At 38.4% G+C, this 24,510-nt stretch overlaps 1 protein-coding gene across 4 annotated transcripts in view; it reads right to left on the bottom strand.

Annotated features, from left to right (window-relative positions):
* Vti1a (vesicle transport through interaction with t-SNAREs 1A) overlaps nt 1-24,510 on the bottom strand; it is a 329,910-nt gene that overhangs the window by 300,231 nt on the left and 5,169 nt on the right. For all 4 annotated transcript variants that reach the window (XM_069987996.1, XM_069987997.1, XM_069987998.1 and 1 more), the window contains exons 2-3: nt 21,991-22,049; nt 16,347-16,457 (exon numbers count right to left, since the gene is read on the bottom strand). In XM_069987996.1, the coding sequence (XP_069844097.1) occupies nt 16,347-16,457; nt 21,991-22,049 (170 nt within the window). The remainder of the gene's footprint in view (nt 1-16,346; nt 16,458-21,990; nt 22,050-24,510) is intronic.

Here is a 24,510-nt window from a genome sequence, read left to right as displayed (position 1 = left end):
GATTTGATTTGATGTCTTAGGTCTAAATTATAAGTGCTTGGGAAACTATCTTAGCTTTTCATTACCTCGTCTGTCTGAATTACAAAACAGTGTGAGAATAAATCACTGCAACCTCATGTCTAGCCTGTTAAGATTCTCTCTCCACTCATTCTTCCACCTCACCCCTCTTCTGTCGGTGATCGTCCAGACTGGCTTGCCCCAAAGGCCATTTGGAATATTTTTAGAGTGTCAGGACTAGAGTGGGAAAGTCGATGAACATTTAGTGGGGAAGGTCTAGGTACTGACAAACACTCCCAGGCACATGACAGCCCCTACAACAAAGAATTTATCCACCCCAAATTTCTGAGATAAAGCGAGAAAAATGTCCATCATTATTAGTGTTCAGTTAGGAAAAATATCATGTCATTTCTTCCCTAAAGGATAAGCATTCTGATCTGACCAAAGTATCAATATCAAAATAGACATGCATCTCAATTTACAATTGAGTTGGTAATTCCTCTTTGTTAGTACAAGTATCCACACTTGTCTCATTTGCATATACAACTAACATCTGCATGTGAGATAGACAAAATAGATCTTTGGCAGATTGTTCTTTTCTGTTCTTTTTATTAGAGGCCTAGTAGAAGTCTTTAGGAAATTTAAATTCGATGACAGTACCTACTTGTACTTTGAGATATTTCTTAGCACTGTCTACATTCTTTGCAGCCATAATGAGCCTAGAGCTTACAGGAGCACAGGCTGCAGGACCAGCCCCACCTCCAAGGGGGGAAGGGGGAGGGGGGCTCCTCTGATGGCTTTCTCACCTCTGGAACTTGCCTGGTGCTCTTTCCCTCCCTTTCTCTAGGCTTTTGTTTTCCCCTGGTCCCATTCTTTCCTCTCTTCTTTTCCCCACTGTTGGTGCCACTTGTCACAGCCAGTGACAGTTACTGAGCCCTAGTTGTGACAGAACTGAAAAGGCAAATGCCTTGATTTGGTGGCAAAGTTTCAATGACGCTTTTGGAGAGACAGGAGGAGAAGTAGGGCGTGCAGGCTTTAATTTTCACATGGAAGGTGCTACTCCTGAGGAAAAAAGGTTTACAGAGATGATGTTACATACAAGAGACTCAAATTTTAAAGACACCATCAAGAAATAAAGAAGCCACAGAAACACAGCTGGTCATATGCTGTTATAAAACTAATTTTTAGAATAAAGTTAGTATTCTTAATTTTGCTGGGTTGAAGCATACTCCCTTTCAGAGTGAAAAATAAATTCTTAATGCAAAGTGGTTACTAGAAACAAATTTGGTCTTGGAAATTTCTCTCACAAAAAGCTGCAATATGGTATATTTTAAACATCAATGTGAACCAAAGTGCCATCTATGGCCATTTTCTACTTGAATTTGAAAGCACAATTTTACTATTTTGACAGTCTGTGAACAGAGTAAGTAGATAGAAGGCCCCTATCTTAAGACACAATATTGAAAAAAAATGTTACTAGGAGTCTACATTTTCTGAACAGAGAAAGAATCTACCTGAAGGTATTATGAATAACTTAAAAGAAGTAAAAGTGTATGTTAAAGCCATTCTGAAATCACTTATTATTTTGAGGAGCATCTCTCTAACTGTAAAGTCTAAGCAAAATAATATGCCCATATGACAAAATTCTTTAACATACATACAAGGTTAAGAAAACTATTTGGATATAGTTCAAAAGATTTTTCATAATTTAAAATTCCAAATATTACTTGACATGATAATTGTAAGGTTTAAATTGCTATCATAAGCTATGAGTAATATTAAGTTAGAAATTTTTTCAACCTGGCCAAGGAAGAAACTTCAGTTTTCTTTCTGAACAAGAGACCAGCAATTCTCTAGTAATTTACTATCAAGTTGTAAGTTATTTTCCCCACACCAATGCACAGCTATCATCATTTGGAACGAAGAAGATTTTCTCTCTTTCTTGCTGTTCCAAATTCACTCGGCTTACTGCCAAGAGAAAACACAGACACAAGGGAGGCGAAAAGCAATTCTGTTAAGATCAATGAAGATGTTGGCTATAACAGAACCCTATTTATCCATCACATCCGTACTTCTTTTTCTCTGATTAGAGATTACTGGCAATTTCTTGACAATTCTTGAACAAAATTAAGTTACAATCAGTCTTGCAAGACTTCACAGGAGGAAAGAATAAAAGTGTGTGTGTATGTATGTGTGTGTATAAATACAGTTTTTCCTATTAAATCCAGATACCTCATATATGTGTATGTATACACACACATATATACACAGGCTTCTATTTTCTTTCTTACAAGAAAACTTACGTCTGTTTCCAAAGCAATCAATTAAACAAAAAAGTTCACATGAAGATGTTTCATTGGCATTGACTTAAAGTAGGAGGTCAAAGACACAGTCAGTGTGCAATTGAAAACAGAGAACTTTGTTTTGTTTTATTCTAAGTGAATATTTAAAATACTTGTTTTGACATTAAGGGAGAAAAATTCTATATGCATGGTTCTCTCTAACACCTAATGATACCAAAGGAAATTTATTTTCAAAGTAGTTTGATCCAATTGAGGGAAACTGTCATGGATTTTGTCAATCTAATTTTTAAAATTTAAACTACTATTCAGGATTTTAAAGTAAAAAATAAAATAAAATGAAATGGTATTTGGGCTCATCTGGAATAGCAAGTTTCACTGTTTCTGTTTAAAATACTTGATTCAATAAAGGCCAGCAAAAATCACCTGAGGAGCTTTATAAAAGAAACAAACAAGCAGAAAAAAAACAAAACAAAACAAAAAAAACCACTTATGATGCTCAAGTCACACTCATACCAATTAAATCACAGTCAGACAGTGGAGACCCAGGCATCAGAATTTTAAAAAGATACTCAATATACAGCAAAGTTTGGTAACCATGGCTATGATCTTATATTTTATACCTAGAACAATGGCAAACACTCAACCTCTCCCTTTCTTGTTCACCTTTGCTGACCCAGTCCCCACCCTTCACTTTCCCACCTGCCTTTGTGCTGTGCACTCAGCCCTTCTGAACGAACTCTGCTTCTTCAAATTTCTTCAAGTCTCAGTTTGGATATCCCCTCCTACAGGAACCTTCCTCCTTCACACCTGGAAAACACACACACACACACACACACACACACACACACACACACACACACACACACACACACACACACACACACACACACACACACACACACACACACACACACACACACACACACACACACACACACACACACGGATACCCCTTCCTGTTTTCACATAATATCCTACTGAGACCACCACAGTTCCATTTACTACATGACTACGTTACTAAAGCTGTGAGCTCCCTAAGAAAGTATAGCAATTCATCCTTTGATAACCTCCCATAGCACTGGGTGCGTAACAGTCACTACATACATGTAAGTTGTTTATAGTAACCTATACTAACCTATACCAACATTAACGTTGGTTAATGTTGGCCCAGAGGTACAACACCTGCCTTGTAAATATGAGAAGCTGAGTTAAAAAACAAAACAAAAAACCTCAACCAAACAAACCAAAAAAGCTAACCAATCACTACCAACAAAACCATGAAGGAAGTAATCAGAAACACTATCAGTTTAAAAGTTTTCTTCTTCAGCTTCTTCATTTGTTCTTTCATTTGAAGAAAACAAGAGTGAGCTTGGCAAGTCATTTTTTGTTCCTACCAGGTTACTTCTATTTGCATATCACATTGCCTTACATGCCCAAGTCTATTTTAGATATGTTCTCACACATGACAAAATTTAAACCTGCTAAATTACAGAGCTTATTTGCCATGGTAGGCATGCCACGGGCAAGTCTGCTGATATTAATGACAACATTTGGAAAATGAGCAAGTCGCTGGGTGCCCAGTGGCTCACACCTGTAATCCTAGCTACTCAGGAGGCTAAGATCTGAGGATCATGGTTCAAAGCAGCCTGGGCAGAAAAATCCATGTGACTCTTATCTACAATAAACCACTAGAAAACCAGAAGTGGTGCTGTGGCTCAAGTGGTAGAGTGCTCGCCTTGAGCTGAAGAGCACAGGGACAGCGCCCAAGCCCAGAGTTCAAGCCCCTTGACCAACACACACACACACACACACACACACACACACACACACACACACACACACACACACACACACACACACACACACACACACACACACACACACACACACACACACACACACACACACACACACACACACACGATGAGCAAGTCTTCCTCCTTGTTTCTCGCTATGGTATATTTTAGGCCACTTTGTGGCCTAATCAAGACTGTAACCTGTATAAGTTTTAGCGAAATGTTAGTTATCAGAAACAGGAAGGAACAGAAGGAAAACCAAAGCAATTCAATGTATATGCTATACTCTGGATAAAAATTCAGTGCAAAGGTAACTAATAGTAGCATAGTACATAAATAACATAAATAACATATAATACAATTCCTCTACTCTACCTTTAATTCTGACTCTAATTCCACAAGGTCAAGGAGAACGCTTGCTTGCTGTTACCATAGATTAATTTCTAAGATGTCTTTTACAAAACAAAATGTGCTAACATACAAAAACAATCCAACTCAGAAGGTCATAATCTGAGAACACCATGAAAGATTCCACATTTCAATCCTTTGTGTAGGCTTCTGCAGTTTTCCTGTCAAAGAACCGAAGAAGTCAGTTTATATTTTTAGGATATTTTAGAAACCTTCTGACCTTCAAACACTTCAACCTCTAAATTCTTTAATCATAGGAAGCTTACTGTAATTGTTTATAGGGAAGTTCTGATTAAGTATTAGTGCAGTTCCCATCACATTTCCACATTTGTTACCGCCTTGTACCCTGCTTGTTCCCCAACAGGTAGACAGAGTTGATCCTAATACTCAATTTACAGATCAGAAACTCAGCACAGAATGAATGTGCCACATAGTAAGGGCCCAGGCCTCCAGGTGCAGGGATTTCTCACTATTTCACACACGATCTCTTGGAAATGTGGCTCATGACCAAATTCAGCTCACACACAATTTAAGAAAAAGAAGGCATTAACCATTTCTAGCTAGTATATAGCAATATAGACATGATATTTTTTAAAGTGTAAAGAAAATTTTCAAATGGAAGCCTTGATTCAGATTGTATGTGGGATGAATTCACACAGAAGCTCTGTAGGACTCTAAGCATGAAGATGGAAAATTTCTCATTTCTGTATTTCACTCTAAATATCATATATCTACTCTAAGTTCTGTTCAAACTTATTTGACTTTATCAATATAAGGAAAGAAACAAAAATATTAGCTAAGCAGTATTCAAAGATGCATAATCCCTCATAAAGGTCAAAAGACTATCGGATTAAACATTTAGAAGAAAATAAGAGAGGACATCCTTGTTTTAAGTGCAGAATACAAAGAAACTCATTCCATTTCTATAATTAGACATTTCACACCAGAGCCAGTGCCATGCAAAGTGACGTTTCCAAGGATGTTATCTGACTCCCTCCATTTAAGGAATGCATTTACAGGTCAATTCTTCATAACTACTAAAAGAAATCTCCATTTGACAACAGGCTTCCAAGCCAAGGAGAGCAATGACTTCTTAGGAACAGTATTCAGCAGAACAAATAAAGAATGAGAAACATTTGGATTTATTTCAGAGTCTTCTGTGTCAGAGCTTGGTTTGTAGTAAATTTTGTGTATTTTTGGAAAACAAGGATCCTGAAGAACTAACAAGATGACTTGAAGATGGAGTCACACTTCTTTGGATTTCCCAGTGAGACCACATTTAAGATTTCAGAGATTTTGAGCAATGGCTCTTACTACATGATCTGGTGAACCACTCAAAAGAAAAAATACAAACAATCTGACTCTACAATTGCTATTTGTTTTTGTTCCTACATATGTGTTCTTTCAGTTTTGTTAACTAAAGAATATAAAATTAAACAAAACAACCTAAGGAAAAAGGCAAGACTACATATGATGTATTCCTCGAGATGCTTACAAGGACCTGAAACCAGCAGCAAAGTCTCTGATGAAACCTATTCTAGCCCAACTTCAACTTCTTATACAAGATAGTTTAAAATAGTCAACATGGCAAAACTCTCCAGCTACAATTACATAGTTTAAAAAATTTTACCCAAGACATCAGATCTGACTCAGCCTTCATCACAACTAACTGAATGTTCCCAAAAGCCATGGGCTAAGTGGAAAGTGCCGAATCCATTTTAAGTTTTGCTCTGAATCTCACACACATAGAACTACATAAAAGACAATAAGAATGCATAAAGCAACTGAAGACTCATGAAAAAGGAAATGAGAAGTCAAAGCCACAATGCATCAAGTTACTTACTTACTTTGGTTTAACAAAGCATAAAATTGATGTACTTTATTCAAATACTGCTGTAGTTTTAGGGCCTGAGTTTAAAGTGTCTAGTGTACTCCAATAGTAGTACACAATTAGGAATTTCGAGACTCCTAAAACATAGGAGGACAATGAATGAGCGTACTGGTCCTGGATGAAGTTCCACCATGAGGCTTTGAGTTTCCTTCCCCATATCATGACTCCAAGGTTACTCTCTCTCCCTCTCCTCTTATCTTTGAGATTCACCAGGTGACTTGCAAGTATTTTCCTAAAAAGCACCTCAATGAAAAAAAAATCAATCAGCTACTTTCCTTTCGAAGGAACAGTATACCATACAGGAAAAGGGGGAAACAAGCAAAAGAACACGGTGCTTTTCCTAGGGAAACTAAACAGGGGCTCCAGTCTCTGGGCATGCATTTGAAGATTATCACACAACTTCTGACCATGGGACAGTTTATAAGCAACTAGTAAAAAGTTTACTATTTATGAGCAAACAATTTAACATTAAAACAGAGCTAGCTTTTTGACGATGGCAATTAGCTTCTTCGTGTTCCAAACACCAAATAACATTTTTCCCATTAATTTTTAAACCAATGTGGCTTTAACTTAAAATAAACTGTACATCAAAAGAATTGGAAAATAAACAGCCAGGAACACAATTTGACGAATTGGATTTATTTAGTTTATTTATCTAAACAGGGACCATTGGATCTCTTTAATAGGCTGACAGTTGCACTGGGCTGGTTAATAAAACATTCAACACAGTGTCTTCAGCCAATATAGAAATGCAAATCCCACCAGAAATATTTTATTCATGAGGCGGTAATTTCAGTTACTACAGTAGTTTCTTTTTCTAAAAAAAAAAAAAAATGGCACTCTGCAAACAAACACTGCCATCTAGTGACTAACAATAAAGCCAAATTGGTCCCAGGTTTACAATTAAATCTTCCAAAATCGTTCTGGTTTTTATCTTTATTTCCTACATAAGATCAAAACAGCTAGGCAAAATAAAAAAACAACAAAAATGGTAGGAATTGTTAAATGTTGATTTAATATAGATCATAACAGAGGAAACTACATTAAGCCCAATAAGCTACAAATAGAATACCATTAGGTCATAGAAAAACTGGCTGTTTTCATCATGAAACTACACCGTTAACTTTAATTCCAATAATGCAAAAACTACTATCACACAGACAGGAAAAAGTTACAATTGAACTGTCAGATATGATCCTGAATCTACTAAAAAAAAGTTTACACAAACATGAAGACATAGGTGCATCTGCACACATAGGTTTCTGTCAGTAGGCACTTCCACTTTGAGTGATATTTTTTACATGCTACAAAACTATGGCATAGCTGGAGGCAATGATCTTCAGGCAAAAGCAGTCATCATAACAAAAATAAACAGCCACACTGGGAGAGAGTAGCAAAGCTTGCAGAGTGAAGAAATCTAGAAAGGCTAACCTCAACTTCAGAACTGAAGACCCACAACACAACAGTTAACACATAACACTGCCTCAGTCAAGCACACATAGTGGAGAGAAGGGAGAAGAATGGGAACCACTTCCAGTCTCCTGGATGAGGAGGCCAGCAGGACACACAAGGAAGATAAGCCCCAGAAGGCAGGTCACTACAGCACAGGAGACACGCTTGGTCTCCTTCCTTCCAAGTTGGTCCAGGGAATGTTTGCCTTTGACATTAATGGGGGGCTCTGTAAATAGATTTACCAAGGTCAAAGCCTAAAATAAGAATCTCACAAAGAAAGCCAACCATACGGTGATTTTCTAACAACTTTACCTAATGGAGTCTTAGTAAACCATCTTCCTTACAAAATGAGGAAAATAATGTGTGTATACATGTACATACTATATAAATGCAACAATACTTTCTCCCTTAGAAATCAGTTATATTCAAATAACTTTTAAAAAAAAGTCTTCAGTTTCTGACTACAAAAATGTTCGAATGCAAAAGCAAATTCAGGGGTAGGCCAGATACAGAGGGTCAGCCCCATCTTCTACAGAAGACTATCTTACAAAAAAAAATCTCAGTTCTATTTAATTCTAGGATCTGTAAAGTCCCCACAGTCACAGACAATTATTTGAGGATTAGATGAGTGATACATGAAATGTATTTAGCCCTGGTCCACCCATGCTTTTTATTTCTTAAAGCACATTCAACTATAGAGGAGACGTGGAGAAAGAGCAAAATTAAGCTGATGAGCCACACTAAAAATGCAGTTCCAGGCAAACTGTATTAAGAACTATAAAACTATTGATACTCTTTGACTTCATAATCTGCCTTCTGAGAAGTGATGCTGATTTAATAATCCTGTTCAAATATGTTCCTTGCCTCCAAATTATGGCAGGGATAAATGGAAATATATTAAGATTCAACGAAAGTTAACACTACCAAATGAAGTCTTATTTAAATGATCAAGAATTTATAGAAATGAATACCAACGTTGAAACTTATACTTAAAAGAGAAAATGTGTATCAAGTAACATAATTATTACATCAAATAAAACAATTAATTATGCAAGGGAAATGGGAAGGATAGATCCAAAGGTGAAATATGGTTCTTTTGGAGTAAAAAGGACTTCTTTCTTCTTTCTACTTTTCTAATAAGCAGATATTTTTACACAGAAGAAGACAATGTTTTCTTTTTAATTTTTCTCTTTACAACATATTAACCGAATGTATCTAGCAAAGAGGGTTGCTTTTCCTGAGGTGGTCCTCTCCAGCCAGGCTCATATGCTTCTGTGACGAGGACTGGCTCATGTTATAATCAGCATATATTACCACCAAGAATAGCCAAACCTCTAAACATACTTTTGTGATTTCCACAGAGACAGAAGTATTCCAAGAAGTCTACGGTATAAGAAAGATCAAGTATAAACAGAAGCACCAAGCTCTTGGCCTTTAACAAAAATCAAAATTCAAATTCATCGTTCTCATTCACACTCCTTTAGGCTCAGACTTCTAAAAAGAAAAAAAGATAGGAGATGTGTACTGGCTTCCCTCAGATACTCAAGTTGTCCATTCACCTGTGAAAAGAGAGAGTGCAGGTAGTAACAGTCAAAGCTTCAAGCTGTTCTACAACATCCTTTGAACTCTGACCTAAGGGACCAACTCCGGTAGTCCGCAGGTAGTAGGGTTTCTAGGGCCATTCAGCCTCACTGCTGAGACTGTCAATAGAAATGCCATTCTCTGATGTAGACAGCTCTGCACTAGGAACTGGTCTAACAATCACATCACATAGACTGCCAAACAGGAAAAGGACAGCATTCGGGCACTACTGACTTGGGATCGAAGTGAACTTGTGACTGGGGCTGAAAAGCTCCACTTCTAACATTTGTCACCATCTAATCCTTTACTCTTCTGTGGGTGGTAAATGTGTGTGTCTTAAAGGAAGTTCAGATTTGTTACAAGAAAAAAAAAAGATAGAAAAGAAAGAAATATGCAAATACACAAATCAACCACAAGATGGTGCTAGAATCACAGTACAAAATCAGAGATGTAAAAAGGATTTAATACCCCAAGTCAACACACTAACTTCCTAATCTTTGGTACTTCATTTGGGTGTAACACTTACTTTTCCCATTTTTCTGTTTACTGAGAGGTGATCAAACATTTTACATGAATTTGGGATTATTTTGTCAGTATAATGCCAGGGTTAATTATTAATTAATTTATTTGGATTTTTTTGGTTTGGTTTTTGTTAAGAAACACATAAAATCTTTTTTTTTTAATTTAATTTAATTTTATTTGTGAACATACTGTACAGAGGAGTTACAATTACATGGGCAGGATAATGCGTACATTTCTTACCAAGCATTGCAGCCTCCTCCTTTGTTTACCCTTCACATTCCTTCCCAGCCTCCCCCCTCCTCCCCAATCCTTCTCCTTCCCCCCTTCCTCTTCCCCCCCCCCCCCCCCCCCGCACCGACATTGTAAAGCTCGTTTTGGACATGACAACTTGTACTTCTCATTGTTGCAACAGGTCCACCTGTATCCTTAAACAACTGGTTTTTCCCCATCTCCTCCACATGTTATACTGACATCAAATATAGTGAAAGCAGGGGTTACACTGTGGGGGAGGGACATACAAAGCAACAAAGAGATAATCTTATAAATGCGTTAGAAACACATGCATGAAAGAAAAAAATATTAAAATACACATCTAAGGGTTCATTTTCCTGACATCACATTATCTGACCTTTTCCGCTTGACTCATACATATACTAGATATTATACAAATAAGGGAAACCATGGGACCTATGTTTCTTTGGGCCTGGCTTACTTCACTTAATATAATTTTTTCCAAGTTTTTTCATTTCCTAACAAATGGGGCAATGTCATTCTTTCTGATGGAGGCATAGAATTCCATTGTGTATATATACCACATTTTCTTGATCCATTCATCTACTGAGGGGCATCTGGGTTGGTTCCATATCTTAGCTATGGTAAATAATGCTGCAATAAACATAGTTGTGCTGGTAGCTTTAGTGTGGTCTTGTTTGTAAACATTTGGGTAAATGCCCAAAAGTGGGATTGCTGGGTCATAGGGGAGTTCTATGTGAAGTCTTTTGAGGAACCTCCATACTGCTTTCCAAAGTGGTTGAACAAGTTTACATTCCCACCAACAATGAAGTAAGGTTCCTTTCTGTCCACATCCCCTCCAGCATCTGTTGTTAGAGTTCTTGATTTTTGCCGTTCTAACTGGAGTGAGGTGATATCTCAATGTTGTTTTGATTTGCATTTCTTTTATGGCTAGGGATGTTGAACATTTCTTCATGTGTCTATTGGCCATTCTTCTTTCTTCTCCAGAGAAGAAGAAACACATAAAATCTTAAACTTGAATAAATTCTCAATTCCACATTTCTCCCTTCTGTCTTACTTTCCTACAACATTCTGACAGGACCAAACCTTAGTGAACTTCATACCAATTCTGAAAAAAAAAAAAAAACAACTAAATGACTAGCTTAAGGATATGTATTCTTATTTTTTTTCTTCTTTCTTTTTTTTGTCATACCTAAGGCTTGAACTCAGGGGTCTGGGTGCTGTCCCTGAGCTTTATTTGCTCAAGGGTAGTACTTTACCACTTGAGCTACAGCTCCACCTCTGGGTTTTGATGGTTAACAAGAGATAAGAGTATCACAGGCATGAGCCATCAACGCTTGGCTGAATTCTTATTTGCTAAGAAAGTTTTTTCCTATATAAAAAGATGTTATTCAGTAACTCTTCATACAAACCTGAAGTGGGGCGAGGGACTCAAAAGACTGGAAAGAACACTAGAATGAGTGCTGAGGTAATCTCATTCTAGTTCTACCTCTAATAACCACATAGCTTTATGGGAAGTCATGTGGTCTCCCTGTCCTCCACCTCCTCATCTGAAATATAGGGTAAACAGATGAATCCTTCCAGACTTACTCCAAGATGACTTGAAGATAAAACTGAACAATACTGAGCAAGTGAAGAGATTCAACAGGAGCCACAATAGTTCCCAGAAGAAATTAAACACAAATGTGACCATTAGATTCCCTTAACCTCCCCAAAATATAAAAAAAAAAAACTACAGTCTAAGTTTTAAAAACCTCTTGCATGAGTCCCCAGTCAGTTACAAATTTTGTGTTCTATGATAAATCATTATAAACACAACTATTATTTTTTTCATGGACAAAATTATCCATGAAGGAACGGAACTGTCAGTCCTAAACTAACCCTCCAGCTCTAAACAATAGACAGAAAAAATGGGCACAATGTATACAGCAATTGTTTAAAACTTAAGACAATGGGTATTATAGGATTTCAGTCTCTTGGAGAAGAGAAACATGAAACAAACTCACACAGCCATCACACCAGCCTGGAGACCCTTTGGGAATTGCAGCACATAGAAGAGAGCCCATACAGAGGGCAGCACCACTAAATGTACAAGGCAGCAACTGGAGTTTGGTACTGATGGCACAGGTGCGATTCAGCAATGAAGTGGTAAGACTGGAACCAAAGAGGAACTCCAAATTTCCGTAATGGGGTCTCCCTTAAGTCTGGATGAAAACGAATATGTAGAAGGAAAGATCCTGTGAGTGGGGAAGCTGGGGTTCTGGAGACTGCCCAGTGTCTCGGACAGAATGAAAACCAAACAGAAAGAAGAGTAACCACTGAGCACTCCAAACCATTCAACTGGAGCCTCAAAACACCACATCTTAGAAGTAAGGTTACTCAAGACATATCTTAACAACACTCTAGAGAAGAGCCAGAAAAGATCACTGCATGTTATCTAACAGCTCAACAGTCTGTGAAGCCTGCAGAAAATGTTGGTGATGGCGCAGGGACAAAGAAGCCCTTAGTCACTACTGAGAATTGTAAGTTAATGCAGCCACTATGGAGATCAGTACAGGGATTTTTCCAAAAATGGGGGCTAAGACATGGCCCAGATGGTATAGTGCCTACCTAGCAAGCTCAAAGCTGTGAGTTCCAACCACAGCACTGCCAACAATAATGGACAATACAATTAAAACTACCATGTGATTCAACGATAGCACTTTAGGCATACACCTCATAAATCAATGTCAGTTTATAATAGAGATAATCTGTATGTTCATGTTTATTTTGCCATTATTCACAATAGACAAACTGTGGAATTGACCTAGGTACCTGTAAACAGATGAGAAGATAAAGAAAACATAGTGTATATTGTGTTACATATACAATATGTAATCATATAGTATACTCAGTATATATATACTGAGTATACACTAAATATATATATAAATATATAGACTCAGTATATATAGACTCAGTATCCTATATACTATATTATATACTCAGTATATATATATATATATATATACACATACATATATATATATATATATATATATATATATATATATATATACTCAGTATATATACACTCAGCCATAAAAAATAAAATGAGGTTGTCTAAAGAGAAATGGATGGAACTGGAGCGGCCCACAAAGACAAAATACTTCACATTTTCTTTCTTTTGTAAAATGTTGGGGCTGGGAGAGGACACAAAAGTGAGGGCACTACTAGAGATGTGGAAGAAGGGGAAGGGGATGAGACAGTAATAGAGTAAGTATGATCACTACATGCATGTATAAAAATGTGATAAATAAACCCCTCATTTTGGACAACTAATGTGCATTAATAAAAATCTCTACTTAATCTGATAGAACAGGTTCTATCATGTGTGAACGGGGAGAGGAATTCACATCTGTTCTGTCCACTCCTCATACCAAGAAATGAAACGACCCAGGTTAAAGTCCCTTATAGACTACTGATCACTGTGCATGTTAAGTGGTCGTGCTGCAGAAACACAAATGCCACCTTTCTCATCCATTTAAAGAAACCAGCAATTCAACCTAATTGAAGGTCAATTCAACCTTATTGAAGGTCAGCTTGGTATAGTGGCCACTTAGCCATTAAGACAAGGAACAGAGGCTGGGAAGGTGGCTCAGTGGTAGAGCGCTTGCCTTGCATGCATGAGGCCCTGGGTTCGATTTCTCAGCACCACATAAGAAAAAAGAAAAAAGCCAGGAGTGGTAGAGTGCTAGCCTTGAGCTGCAGAGCTGAGGGACATCGCCCAGGCCCAGAGTTCAGGCCCCAAGACGGAACCAAAAAAAAAAAAAAAAAAAAAAAGACAAGGAACAAAGGGGAAAAAAGAAAGAAATTAAGAAAGACTTAGGAATGGGATGGATGCTAAGAGACTTGGGGAGGGGTTTTATGGGTAGAGGAAAGGCAGATGGACATGATCAATGCAGGATGCATGCATGTATAGAAATATTACAGTAATCCTTTGAACTCTGTACAACTAATACATGCTAGTAAGTATATCAGTAATAAAAATTTGCCTCTAAAGAAAATGAAATTGTAGTGATAGTGAAAGATGTTTCTTGACACAGTAGAAGAAAGATGAGGTAGCAAATACATAAATACATAAATATTTAAAGATAACCCATAGAATAAATTTTAATAGTTATTGCCCCATTTTTCTTCATTTTAGAAACATAGCTAAAAAAGGATATAATTTCCAAATACCTAAAATAAAGGACTCTAGCCAGTATCAAATTATATGGGAAACAAATTAGATGACTGAACATTAGATGAAGTTTTATAATAAGCAAAGGAGTAACAATTTCTGGGGGGGGAAAGGTAGAAACATTAAAACTAAACTCAATGCTCTGGGCTGAGTTATATCACTCTCAAGTTTACATGCCGAAGTACTAATCTTCAGTACTGAGAAAGTGACTGTATTTGGAGACAAAGTCAAGAGATTATTAGTGTGTGTCCTTGCAAGAACAGAAAACAAAGACACAAACATGTGCGGAAGACTGCATGAGTAAAAGGGAGAAGCCACCTGTAAACCAGAGAAGCTACAGAGATGTTAACTTTGCCAACACCTTAACCTCAGATGTCCTACCTCCAAAACGGTGAGAAAACAAATTTCTGTTGCTTAAGCTACCCAAGGACTATAGGATGTTGCAATGGTAGCACACTATTGTAGTTGCTCAGCAGAACTCTTCATCTTGCAAGATTCAAAGTCTGTATACATTAAACAACATTCTTCTCCCTCTTAAATCACCAGTCTACTTTTCGTCTCTGTGAGTATGACTACCCCTAAAGATCTCATGCTAAGTTAAATTAGATAATAAGTTTTTTTTCTTTTGAGACTAACTTTCACCTAGCTCAAGATTCATCCCGTATCACTATTTCCTGGACATATTTCACTGGACATTTGGTTTACCATCCATCCCTGATACGTAGGTTGCTTTCATCTTTTTACTATTGTAAAAATGTTGCTAGGAGAACAGGGATACAGAAAATCTCTTCAAGCCCTGGCTATCCATTCTTTTGGATATTTAACTAAATGTAGAATTTTTGCTGAGCTGTCTCTAATTCCTGACCATTTTAACAATATAACTTTAAATTTACATTCTTAGATTTGCTACAAACAGAGAAGAGTTAAAAAAAAAAAAAACCTGATATATAGGAAGAGAAAGCTAATCAATATTTTTTGTTGTTGTTGGGGCTTGAACTCATGGTCTGGGCACTGTCCCTGAGCTTTTTCACTCAAGGCTAGTGCTCTACCACTTCGATCCACACAGCCACTTCCAGTTTTCCAGTGGTTAACTGAAGATAAGAGTCGCGTGGACTTTACTGAACAAAGATGGTTTTGAACAGCGATCCTCAGATCTCAGTCTCCTGAGTGGCTAGGATTACAGGCGTGAGCCACTGGTGCCCGGTGGGCAATCAACATTACAGGGTTGTTTACACAAATCACTATTGAAAGTAATTCTTTCCAACTTGGGGGATGGGCATAAGACATCCCTTTAAAATGTATATAGGGAGGGGGGTGGGAAGGTGGCTCAGTGGTAGAGCACTTGCCTTGCATGCCTGAGGCCCTGGGTTCGATTCCTCAGCACCACATACGCAAAAAGAAAATAACCGGAAGTGGCGCTGTGGCTCAAGTGGTAGAGCGCTAGCCTTGAGCTGAAGAGCTGAGGGACAGCACCCAGGCCCAGAGTTCAGGGCCCACGACCAGACCCAAAAATAAATAAATAAAATAAAATAAAATAAAATGTATACAGGGAGTTCATCATAGTGGAGGGGAAAATATATGTAGAACCATACATCCAAAAACAGAGATATGCTTGCTCTCAGGAGGTTTAGAACCCCTTAAGCCCACCTTAAAGGATACCACTCCGGAAGCCAGCAACTAGATACCAATAAATGCTATGCAGACTCAAGAGGCCACAGGCTGTGGATCTAGTTATGAATCATGAATCCAACATACTTTAAATTCCCTATTTCTAGAAACCATGTGATCTATGATTCATAATGAAAGCTGTAGCTTGGTCTTTGCAGGGCCTCCTGAATTAGGGCACAAGGTGAAAACAAAAAATACAAATGAAAATGCAGTTTAGAAATCAGTAAGTATGACAAGGATGGAATTTTACTCACAAAATCTGCTTCCAGTTTTCCCATTTCTTGCTTATAGCTTCTCATTCTGTTACTGTACATTCCTCGACTTTGGGGTGGTATTTCCCGGACTTCCAAATCCATCTGTTCAAGCTAGAAGCGGGAGAGAAAGCATGACATAAATCACATGCTTTTTCTTTATTTGGCCAAATGTTTGAAGCTGAAAGGATTTGATTCCAAATCTTCATTTCACAGTTGACGAACAGGTCCCACAATGCTAACCGTCCATGATCAAGTAACATTGGAACTACTTTGTCCTCAACCTTTTAGTTCAACAAGCAGTTGCTGAGCATTTGCTAAGTGACACAGAGTACACAGCTGCTTACTTGTCAAGAATTCTTTAATGGAACTGGAGGCATAGCTAAAGTGGTAGAGCATTACCCTTGAGTAAAAGGCTAAGAGAGAGTGTAAAGCTCTGAGTTTAAGTTCCCCACTCCCCACACACAAATCTAAGGCTAGGGTTCAACTGCTTGAGCCACATCTCTGCTTCTGGATTTTTCCTAGCTACTTTTTGCTAGTTAGGTAAGACTCTCAGATTTGTCTGCCTAGGCTGGCTTTGAACCACAATCCTCAGATTTCAGTCTTTTCAGTAGCTGGGACTGCAGTCATGATCCACCAGCATCTGCCTTAAGGAATGTCTTTTGAAATATAAGCACTAATCCAACCATTAATATTGGAGGAGTAGTCCATCATTCAGTCTAACCTGGTCTGGCCTTCTGACCACAAATCTCCAGAACAATTAGAAGATAGACAATACCATTATTTCCTGTGGTTAATCCATAAAACATCAGCCCAGCATTGTTCATTTGGGGAAACGTCTTTTAGGAAGCAGCATTTTCTGCTTAGAAAAATCATACACATGTGTTCTCAACCTATAGCCTTCCATATTGAGTTAACTGGATACAGCAATGTGGTAAATTATACGTTGTTCTATGAAATAACAACAGGGAACTTTTTAACAACCCCTTTTCATAAAATGCTTTGGATATAAAATATTAGTTTATTAGGCTGTAATGCAGACATACAATAATGGTTCAGAACCTAGAGGGAAGCCTATGTTTACATTATAAGCTCCTCTACTTATTATTCATGGGAACTTGAACAGGGTTTTAATGTCTCTCTGCCTTATTTTTCCCATTTCCAAGAATAATAGGTCTTTCTAGGGGCAGTTGTGAACATTATATGAGGTATCCCCTAAAATATATTTAGCAATCTCTTACTTATGAAATTGACATTAATTGTAATAATAATGATGACTGATGAAGATGAAATAGAGCAAGCACTATGCCAGATAGACATAGCTAACAAGTTTCAAATTTAAAAATATATATATATATATATATATATATATATATATATATATATATATATATAAAATCTGGTTTAAAAAAATAGGTTGGCTAAAGCCATGTCTGACAATTTAAATACAGAAATGTTGTATGTAATATAATTTGCTTCTCAGAACATTCTAGAAAGTTATTTCCATTAACAACATAAGCTTGTCACTACTTTTCCAGAGTTAGAAATGGAATAATTATCACAGATAAGTGCATCGATCAGCTATAATAGATATCTATAGGAGAGAACCCATTTTAATAAACAGACCTCTACATTTGTAAGAAAAAAACCTTAAACATTATCTAAATTATTGACATGTTTCAAAATAAGTGTGAAATTCCAATCATTAAACCATTACTTAGTAAGGCAGTTACTTAGAGCACTTCTTAGAAATTAACTATTTGCCTCTCAAAAGGTAAATGGAATCATCCAGACAATTGCAAAAGTACATGTGAGTCAAAATCTGAGAGGTAAATAAATTATTGTGTTAAGGTATTTTCCAAGGGTATCTTAAATGAAGTCGGACAGAAATTAGAGAAATAAAGAAAAAGAAATACACAAACATTGGGCTGGGAAGGTGGCTCAGTGGTAGCGTGCTTGCCTGAGGCCCTGGGTTCGATTCCTCAGCACCACATAAGCAAAAAGAAAAAAGCCAGAAGTGGCCCTGTGGCTCAAGTGGTAGAGCACTAGCCTTGAGCTGAAGAGCTCAGGGACAGCGCCCAGGCCCAGAGTTCAGGCCCCACGACTGGACCCAAAAAGAAAAAAAGAAATACACAAACTCAATAAAGGCCATTAGTAAGGACAAGACACATTCACTTAGTGTTGTTACCACATTCACATGCCATCAGAGAGTGGAAGACATGGTCAGTGGAAGATGTGCAATCTCTGAGACAGTAACACAAACCAACTGTTCAGCAGAGACAGAGTGACTCCTAACAGCCAAATCAAAACCAAGTGTTTCTCCCAAGGTCCTCCTCAAAAGGACTGAGTGTAACATATCAACACTGTCTGCAGTACAAATGTCATCAGAGCTAACTACGTCAGCATCCTTGTCATTTTTAAACCAACAGAAATGTGCGTCTCAGACAAAATGCTTTACACTAGCAATTGTCAAAGGCAACTATGAGCTGCCCCGTAAAGGCACAGCTTTGTTCTACACTTGATTACAGACAGTAAAACCTCAGTCAGCAGATTGGCTTGCTATCATTATCAACTGAATGGAATGTCTCCAGAGAAGGCAAATAAACTAAAACACCAAGTTTGATGCTCTCCTCACTCACCAAAAACCAAACAAATAAACAAAAACACAAAAAAACACTGTTCCTGAGACTTTAATAATGCAAACAGTCACCTCAAGATCCAAAGAATTAAACATTTATAATATTTATGGTTGTCCTAGCCACCAGAGGAAGACATGTTGTCTGACTGATTTGTATAAAATGCAGGATTTTTACACAAAAGCCAGGGATTACAGGAGAAGCAGGTTCATGCAAAAAAAGAGACAAAAGTAAGGAGAAAGGCATAAAAAACAAAGACTCTTTCAAAGGAGAAGCTAACATGACAAGTTGTAGAGACTGAGGTAAAGCTGCCAGGCCCTGCAGCTGGTTTGTTTTTTGCTGGTTATGGGATTTGAACTTGGGGCCTGGGCACACTGTCCTGAACTCTTTTGCTCAAGGCTAGTGCTCTACCACTTGAATCCACAGTGCCACTTCCAGTTTTCTGGTGGCTAATTAAAGGTAAAAGTCTCATGGACTTCCCTGTCCAGGCTGGCTTTGAACCTTAATCCTCAGATCTCAGCCTCCTGAGTAGCTAGGATTACAGGCATGAGCCATCATAGCCAAGCTTACATCAGTTTTTTGTTGTTGTTGTTGTTGTTGTTTTTGTTAGTCGTGGCGCCTGAACTCTGGGCCTTGAGCTGTCTCAGCTCAAGGCTCAAGGCTAGCACTCTACCACTTTGAGCCATAGGGCCACTTTCAGCTTTTTCTGCTTATGTGGTACTGAGGAATTAAACCCAGGGCCTCATGCATGCAAGGCAAGCACTCTACCACTGAGCACTTTCCAAGCCCCCTATATCAGTTTTGATACCTAGAAAAGAACCAGTGCCAGTATCTCAGTGATCAAAGACACTGAAGCATTGTCTTCTAGGCAGGAGGGGAACAACTGCCCCTTCTTAATACCCTCAAAGCTAGCCTCTCATATGTGGTCCTGTTAGCAAATCCAAATAAGCCTGTTAATAACAAACTCAAACAAACTTGGGAAATATTCCAGTTCTAGCCACCTTCTAGAGGTCCTTTTTAGAGAGACTCACAATTCCTTAGAGCCTATCTAAGGGTCCGGAAGATTCTCCAGAAAAACAACATCCACAGAGACCTGCACATCCAGCTCTGCTTAAGCTAGTTTTCCAAATTTTTGGAACAAGTCAGACCAGTTAAGAGAAACATTTTAGGAAACTGTCCTAAGCCAATCAAACAGAAATACTGAAGGAAGACTAAATAGCACACTTTCATATTTAGAAAAGCAGTGCTCTCAGGGGGACTACACTCATAGCAGAAAATTGAATCATACTTGTAATACATACTTGGCTTTCAAACAAAATATTAAAGTACAGTATTTTACCCATTTTTCTTCCTGATTAGGAGTGTGTGTGTGTGTGTGTGTGTGTGTGTGTGTGTGTGTGTGTGTGTGTGTGTGTGTGTGTGTGTGTGTGTGTGTGTGTGTGTGTGTGTGTGTGTGTGTGTGTGTGTGTGTGTGTGTGTGTGTGTGTGTGTGTGTACTCAAGACTTTGGCACTGTCCCATAGCTTTTTCACTCAAGGCTAGCACTCTACAATTTGAATTTAAGTCACAGCTCTACTTCTGACTCATTTCTGGTTAAATGGAGATAAAAGCATTCTCATGGACTTCCCTACCCAGACAGGCTTTAAACTTGACCTCCAGATCTCAGCCATCTGAGTAGCTAGAATTACAGGCATGAGCTGCTAGCACCTGTCTAGGAACGTATTATATATATATATATATATATATAAAAGTAATGTATGAGCTAGAGCTCTGAATTTAGTATATCTAGGTACAAAGTCTTACTGTTCCACCTAGCAGGGTGTGTTATCTCAGGAAAGTTACTTCACATTTCTAAGCATCAGAACCCATCAACAATGATTGTAGTAGCAAAACTGTGGGCATTGCTTGGCCATGGTTCTCTCACACTCCTGTATGGCTTGCTGGGTAGGCCACAGATGCAAGGTTCATCCTGACCATGCCACTGTTGAATGTTCTCTTCACAGGGAGCAACCTTGAAGGAGAAAATGTGTCCTTCTGGGCCAAAGAACAACCTTGCTACAGAGTGGCTGGCTTCCAGACTCTATGTTCCTATTCTATTAAAGCAGGTCACTGCTTGATAAGCACACACAAGCATCACTCTGTGGGAACCAGGGTCAGGGAACTGACAACCAGGCAGAAACTTTCCTAGCTGCTTTTACTTCTGTGCATAACAAGCCTTCTGTTTCTCACTTAGAAGTATCGTGTCTTCAATGAGCATCCATTAACCAAGCAAGTTCACTCTGCTTACAGACCCTCCACAGTTTTTTTCTAACAGTATCTGTCTCAAAGACATTTTGAGAAAGCTAATTATTATAAAGTAAATAATACATTTTCTAGAATCTGGTGTACCTTTATCAAACTCTAGCTATTTGCAGTTCTTAGGAGTACTTTAAAAATTAGAGGTTAGGGCTGGGAAGGTGGCTCAGTGGTAAAGCACTTGCCTTGCATGCATGAGGCCCTAGGTTCAATTCCTCAGCACCACATAAGCAAAAAGAAAAAAGCTGGAAGTGGCGCTATGGCTCAAGTGGTAGAGCGCTAGCCTTGAGCTGAAGAGCTAAGCAACAGTGCCGAGGCCCAGAGTTCAGGCCCCACGACCAGACCCCCCCCAAAAAAACAAAAAAAAAATTAGAGGTTAGAAGCTGGGCATGGTGACACAGCGAATCAGCACATAGGAGGCTGAGACATAAGGATCACAAGGCCAGCTTATCTTAAAACACACACACACACACACACACACACATACATACATACATACATACATACATACACACACACAGAGGTTGACATTTTCTTTATTCAATCACCTCAAGAAAATAAAATCTCAAGAACCTATTAAACCCCCTTTGAGTAGAAGCTGATGAATTCTGAGTTGAAAACATTCATCAGTAACACTCCACATTTTCAAATGCACAGGCTAGAAGAAGGTGTGTCTTGGGGGCTATGTGTTCAAATCCTTCCTAAGTCTCCACATACCAGCTCTTTTGCCTCTTCAAGCTGCTTCTCCACATTTGCAACCATGTGTTTCTTCTCATCTGCAACAAACAAAAAATCAAGGAATCACTGAGGATACAGATAAATTTAATATTTTAAATCTTCTATTTTATACACTGTTTCTGATCAGATGGGAGAATGTAAGGGAAATGAGCATATCACTCTTAGGTAGGTTTGGAGCCATCTCTCTTGCCACCCTTGCTAGGGAAAGCTAATTGCTAAGGAGGCCAGGCATTTTTAAGAGAGACTGAAAATTACTTTGCTCCATAGGAGAGACTATATCAACCCCAGTGGTAGTCTAGGGGATGTGCAAAGTCCTAAGTCTAATAAGTCAGGAAGAAATGATTTAAAAATATAATTCAGAAGCCACCTATAAAAAGACTTCTAAAACCAAGCAAATTCTTACAGTCCTTTAAATATTGTGCTTTCAGTAACATTCAGAAGTATTATACTGGAAGAAATATTTAAAATCTGAATTCTAAATCCAAAGCTACTAATCACTGCTTATGGAATCTTGGACCAAAAATTAATTTTAAGAAATTAATTTTGTTTTGTTTGTTCTAAGGCTCAGCTTCTACTCTAAAAATGGAAATAAAAGAATTATCCACTAGATAATTTTAGCATAACAGGTTGGTACAAATGAAATTACTTTTAAATTATGACATGTATTTTTGGTTTAATGAAAATCTGTCACAAAAAGGTTATAATCCAACTGAAGTTCTCTTCTGTAGGAGAAACATGATGTCAGAAAACCTTTCCATGATTTCATTGTAAATCAATAGACCCATCATGAAGGCTTCACCAAGTTTTGTGGTAGTCAAGCTTATTGAATAGGTACAGTTTTCTCCCTTACACCCTTCTCTTCTCGGGTAATAGCCTCCAGTCTTCTGAGACATCCATCTTCACCTAGCAGGTGCCATTTTGGTCACTGTGACTTGGCAAATGACAGATATCCTAGCTGGGCTAATCTTAGTAGCTCAACCTCTCTGGTCAAAAATGAACTGGGAAAGCTGGCTGCTTGTGGCTCATGCCTGTAATCCTAGCTGCTCAGGAGACTGAGATCTGAGGATCGCGGTTCAAAGCCAGCCCAGGTAGGAAAGTCTGTGAAACTCTTATCTCCAATAAACCACCAGAAAACTAGAAGTAGCTCTGTGGTTCAATTGGTAGAGCGCTAGTCTTGAGCTGAAGAGCTGAGGGACAGCGCCCAGGCCCAGAGTTCAAGCCCCACGGCCACCCCCCCCCCCCCCCCGCAAAAAAAAAGTGAACTGGGAGCAAGGTAAGCATATCTCCAAGAAATCAGATTTCTAGAGCAACAGGAAAGTTTTAGTATTGAGAACACAGGGCTAGAAGCTGTAGGCATCCATTGGTTTTGCTCCTGAAAGAGTTTACAATGGTTAAAAAGGAAGGCAACATTTCCAAAGAAGTAAAGCTGAGAAATTGGGAGGTAGCTATAGTTAGTCCCAAGTTCTGAACAACTGGTTTTTACCTGGTTTTATACCCTAGTTTGGTTTCTTGTGCTGACAGACAAGCTTCTTTCTTACTTAAAAGTAGATTTATGTCAGAACCTCAAGACACTATAAAACAGACTAGAACAGTCATGAAACTTGAAGTATACACAAGACTCACTGGCTGACTAGTGCTTCAGATGGAACACCTTTAGTACAAGTTGTGATTTTAATAGAATTAGATTTATATAAGGTGTTTGCTCTGAGTTTCTTCCTAAGAAAATTACACAAGAATTCAGCTTGATTTAACTCTGTGAAAAAAGGGAGTAAACCTACATATGACCAAGAAGAAAAAAAATGTATGACTCCAAATTTATTCCGACACATTTCAATCCCTCTAATTTTCTGCACAGTTAATTGACTAGCACTTTTTGTCGTAGAAAAGAAGACAAAGTAAGACAAGCCTATCTTGAATCAAGAGTGAAACTGTATTTGCATATTAGAAGGAACACATTTTCTTTAACCTACTCAGTTGTTGGGAAAGTCGACGTCACACATCTAGGACTAAAACAGAGGATTTGCTCATTAGCAAAAGAGAATGTGAAAAGCCTCCTCTGACCTGTTAACTATCCTCCTTGCTGCTAACCCTTCTTCGCCCACAGCCAGGCGTGGAGAAGCCAGGGCAGAGCATTTCCTCCCTCTCCTCCCCAAACCTCTCCCTGTCATCTCACTCCTGCCTCCCCATTCCACTCAAATGCCTCTAGCTGGGTTACCATTAACTTTCCTCTGCACAGCTAATTGACATTCTTGGGTCCTGTTTGTATTCAATATTGTGGCTGTGACACTCTGCTGTTCCTCTCATCTTGTAACTCTCTCCTCTCTTAGCTTCCAGGATACCTGACCTTGCTCCCTTCGGCTTCGGTGTCTCCAGCTGTGCTTCTTCTTTTATAGCCCATTTTTTAACTGTTGGGTTCCTCAGGGACAGTCCTTGCTTCCCTTCTCTTGGGACTCTCCTCTGTGTCCCTGGGAATTTCATCCTCTTAAAATCTATATGAGG

The sequence above is a fragment of the Dipodomys merriami genome, unplaced genomic scaffold (assembly GCF_024711535.1).
Source record: "Dipodomys merriami isolate MVZ:Mamm:240054 unplaced genomic scaffold, mDipMer1.0.p SCAF_35, whole genome shotgun sequence".
In the NCBI taxonomy this organism is placed as follows: Eukaryota; Metazoa; Chordata; class Mammalia; order Rodentia; family Heteromyidae; genus Dipodomys; species Dipodomys merriami.
Note: the sequence above shows the minus strand (reverse complement) of the source record. Positions and strands in the feature narration are given on the sequence as shown.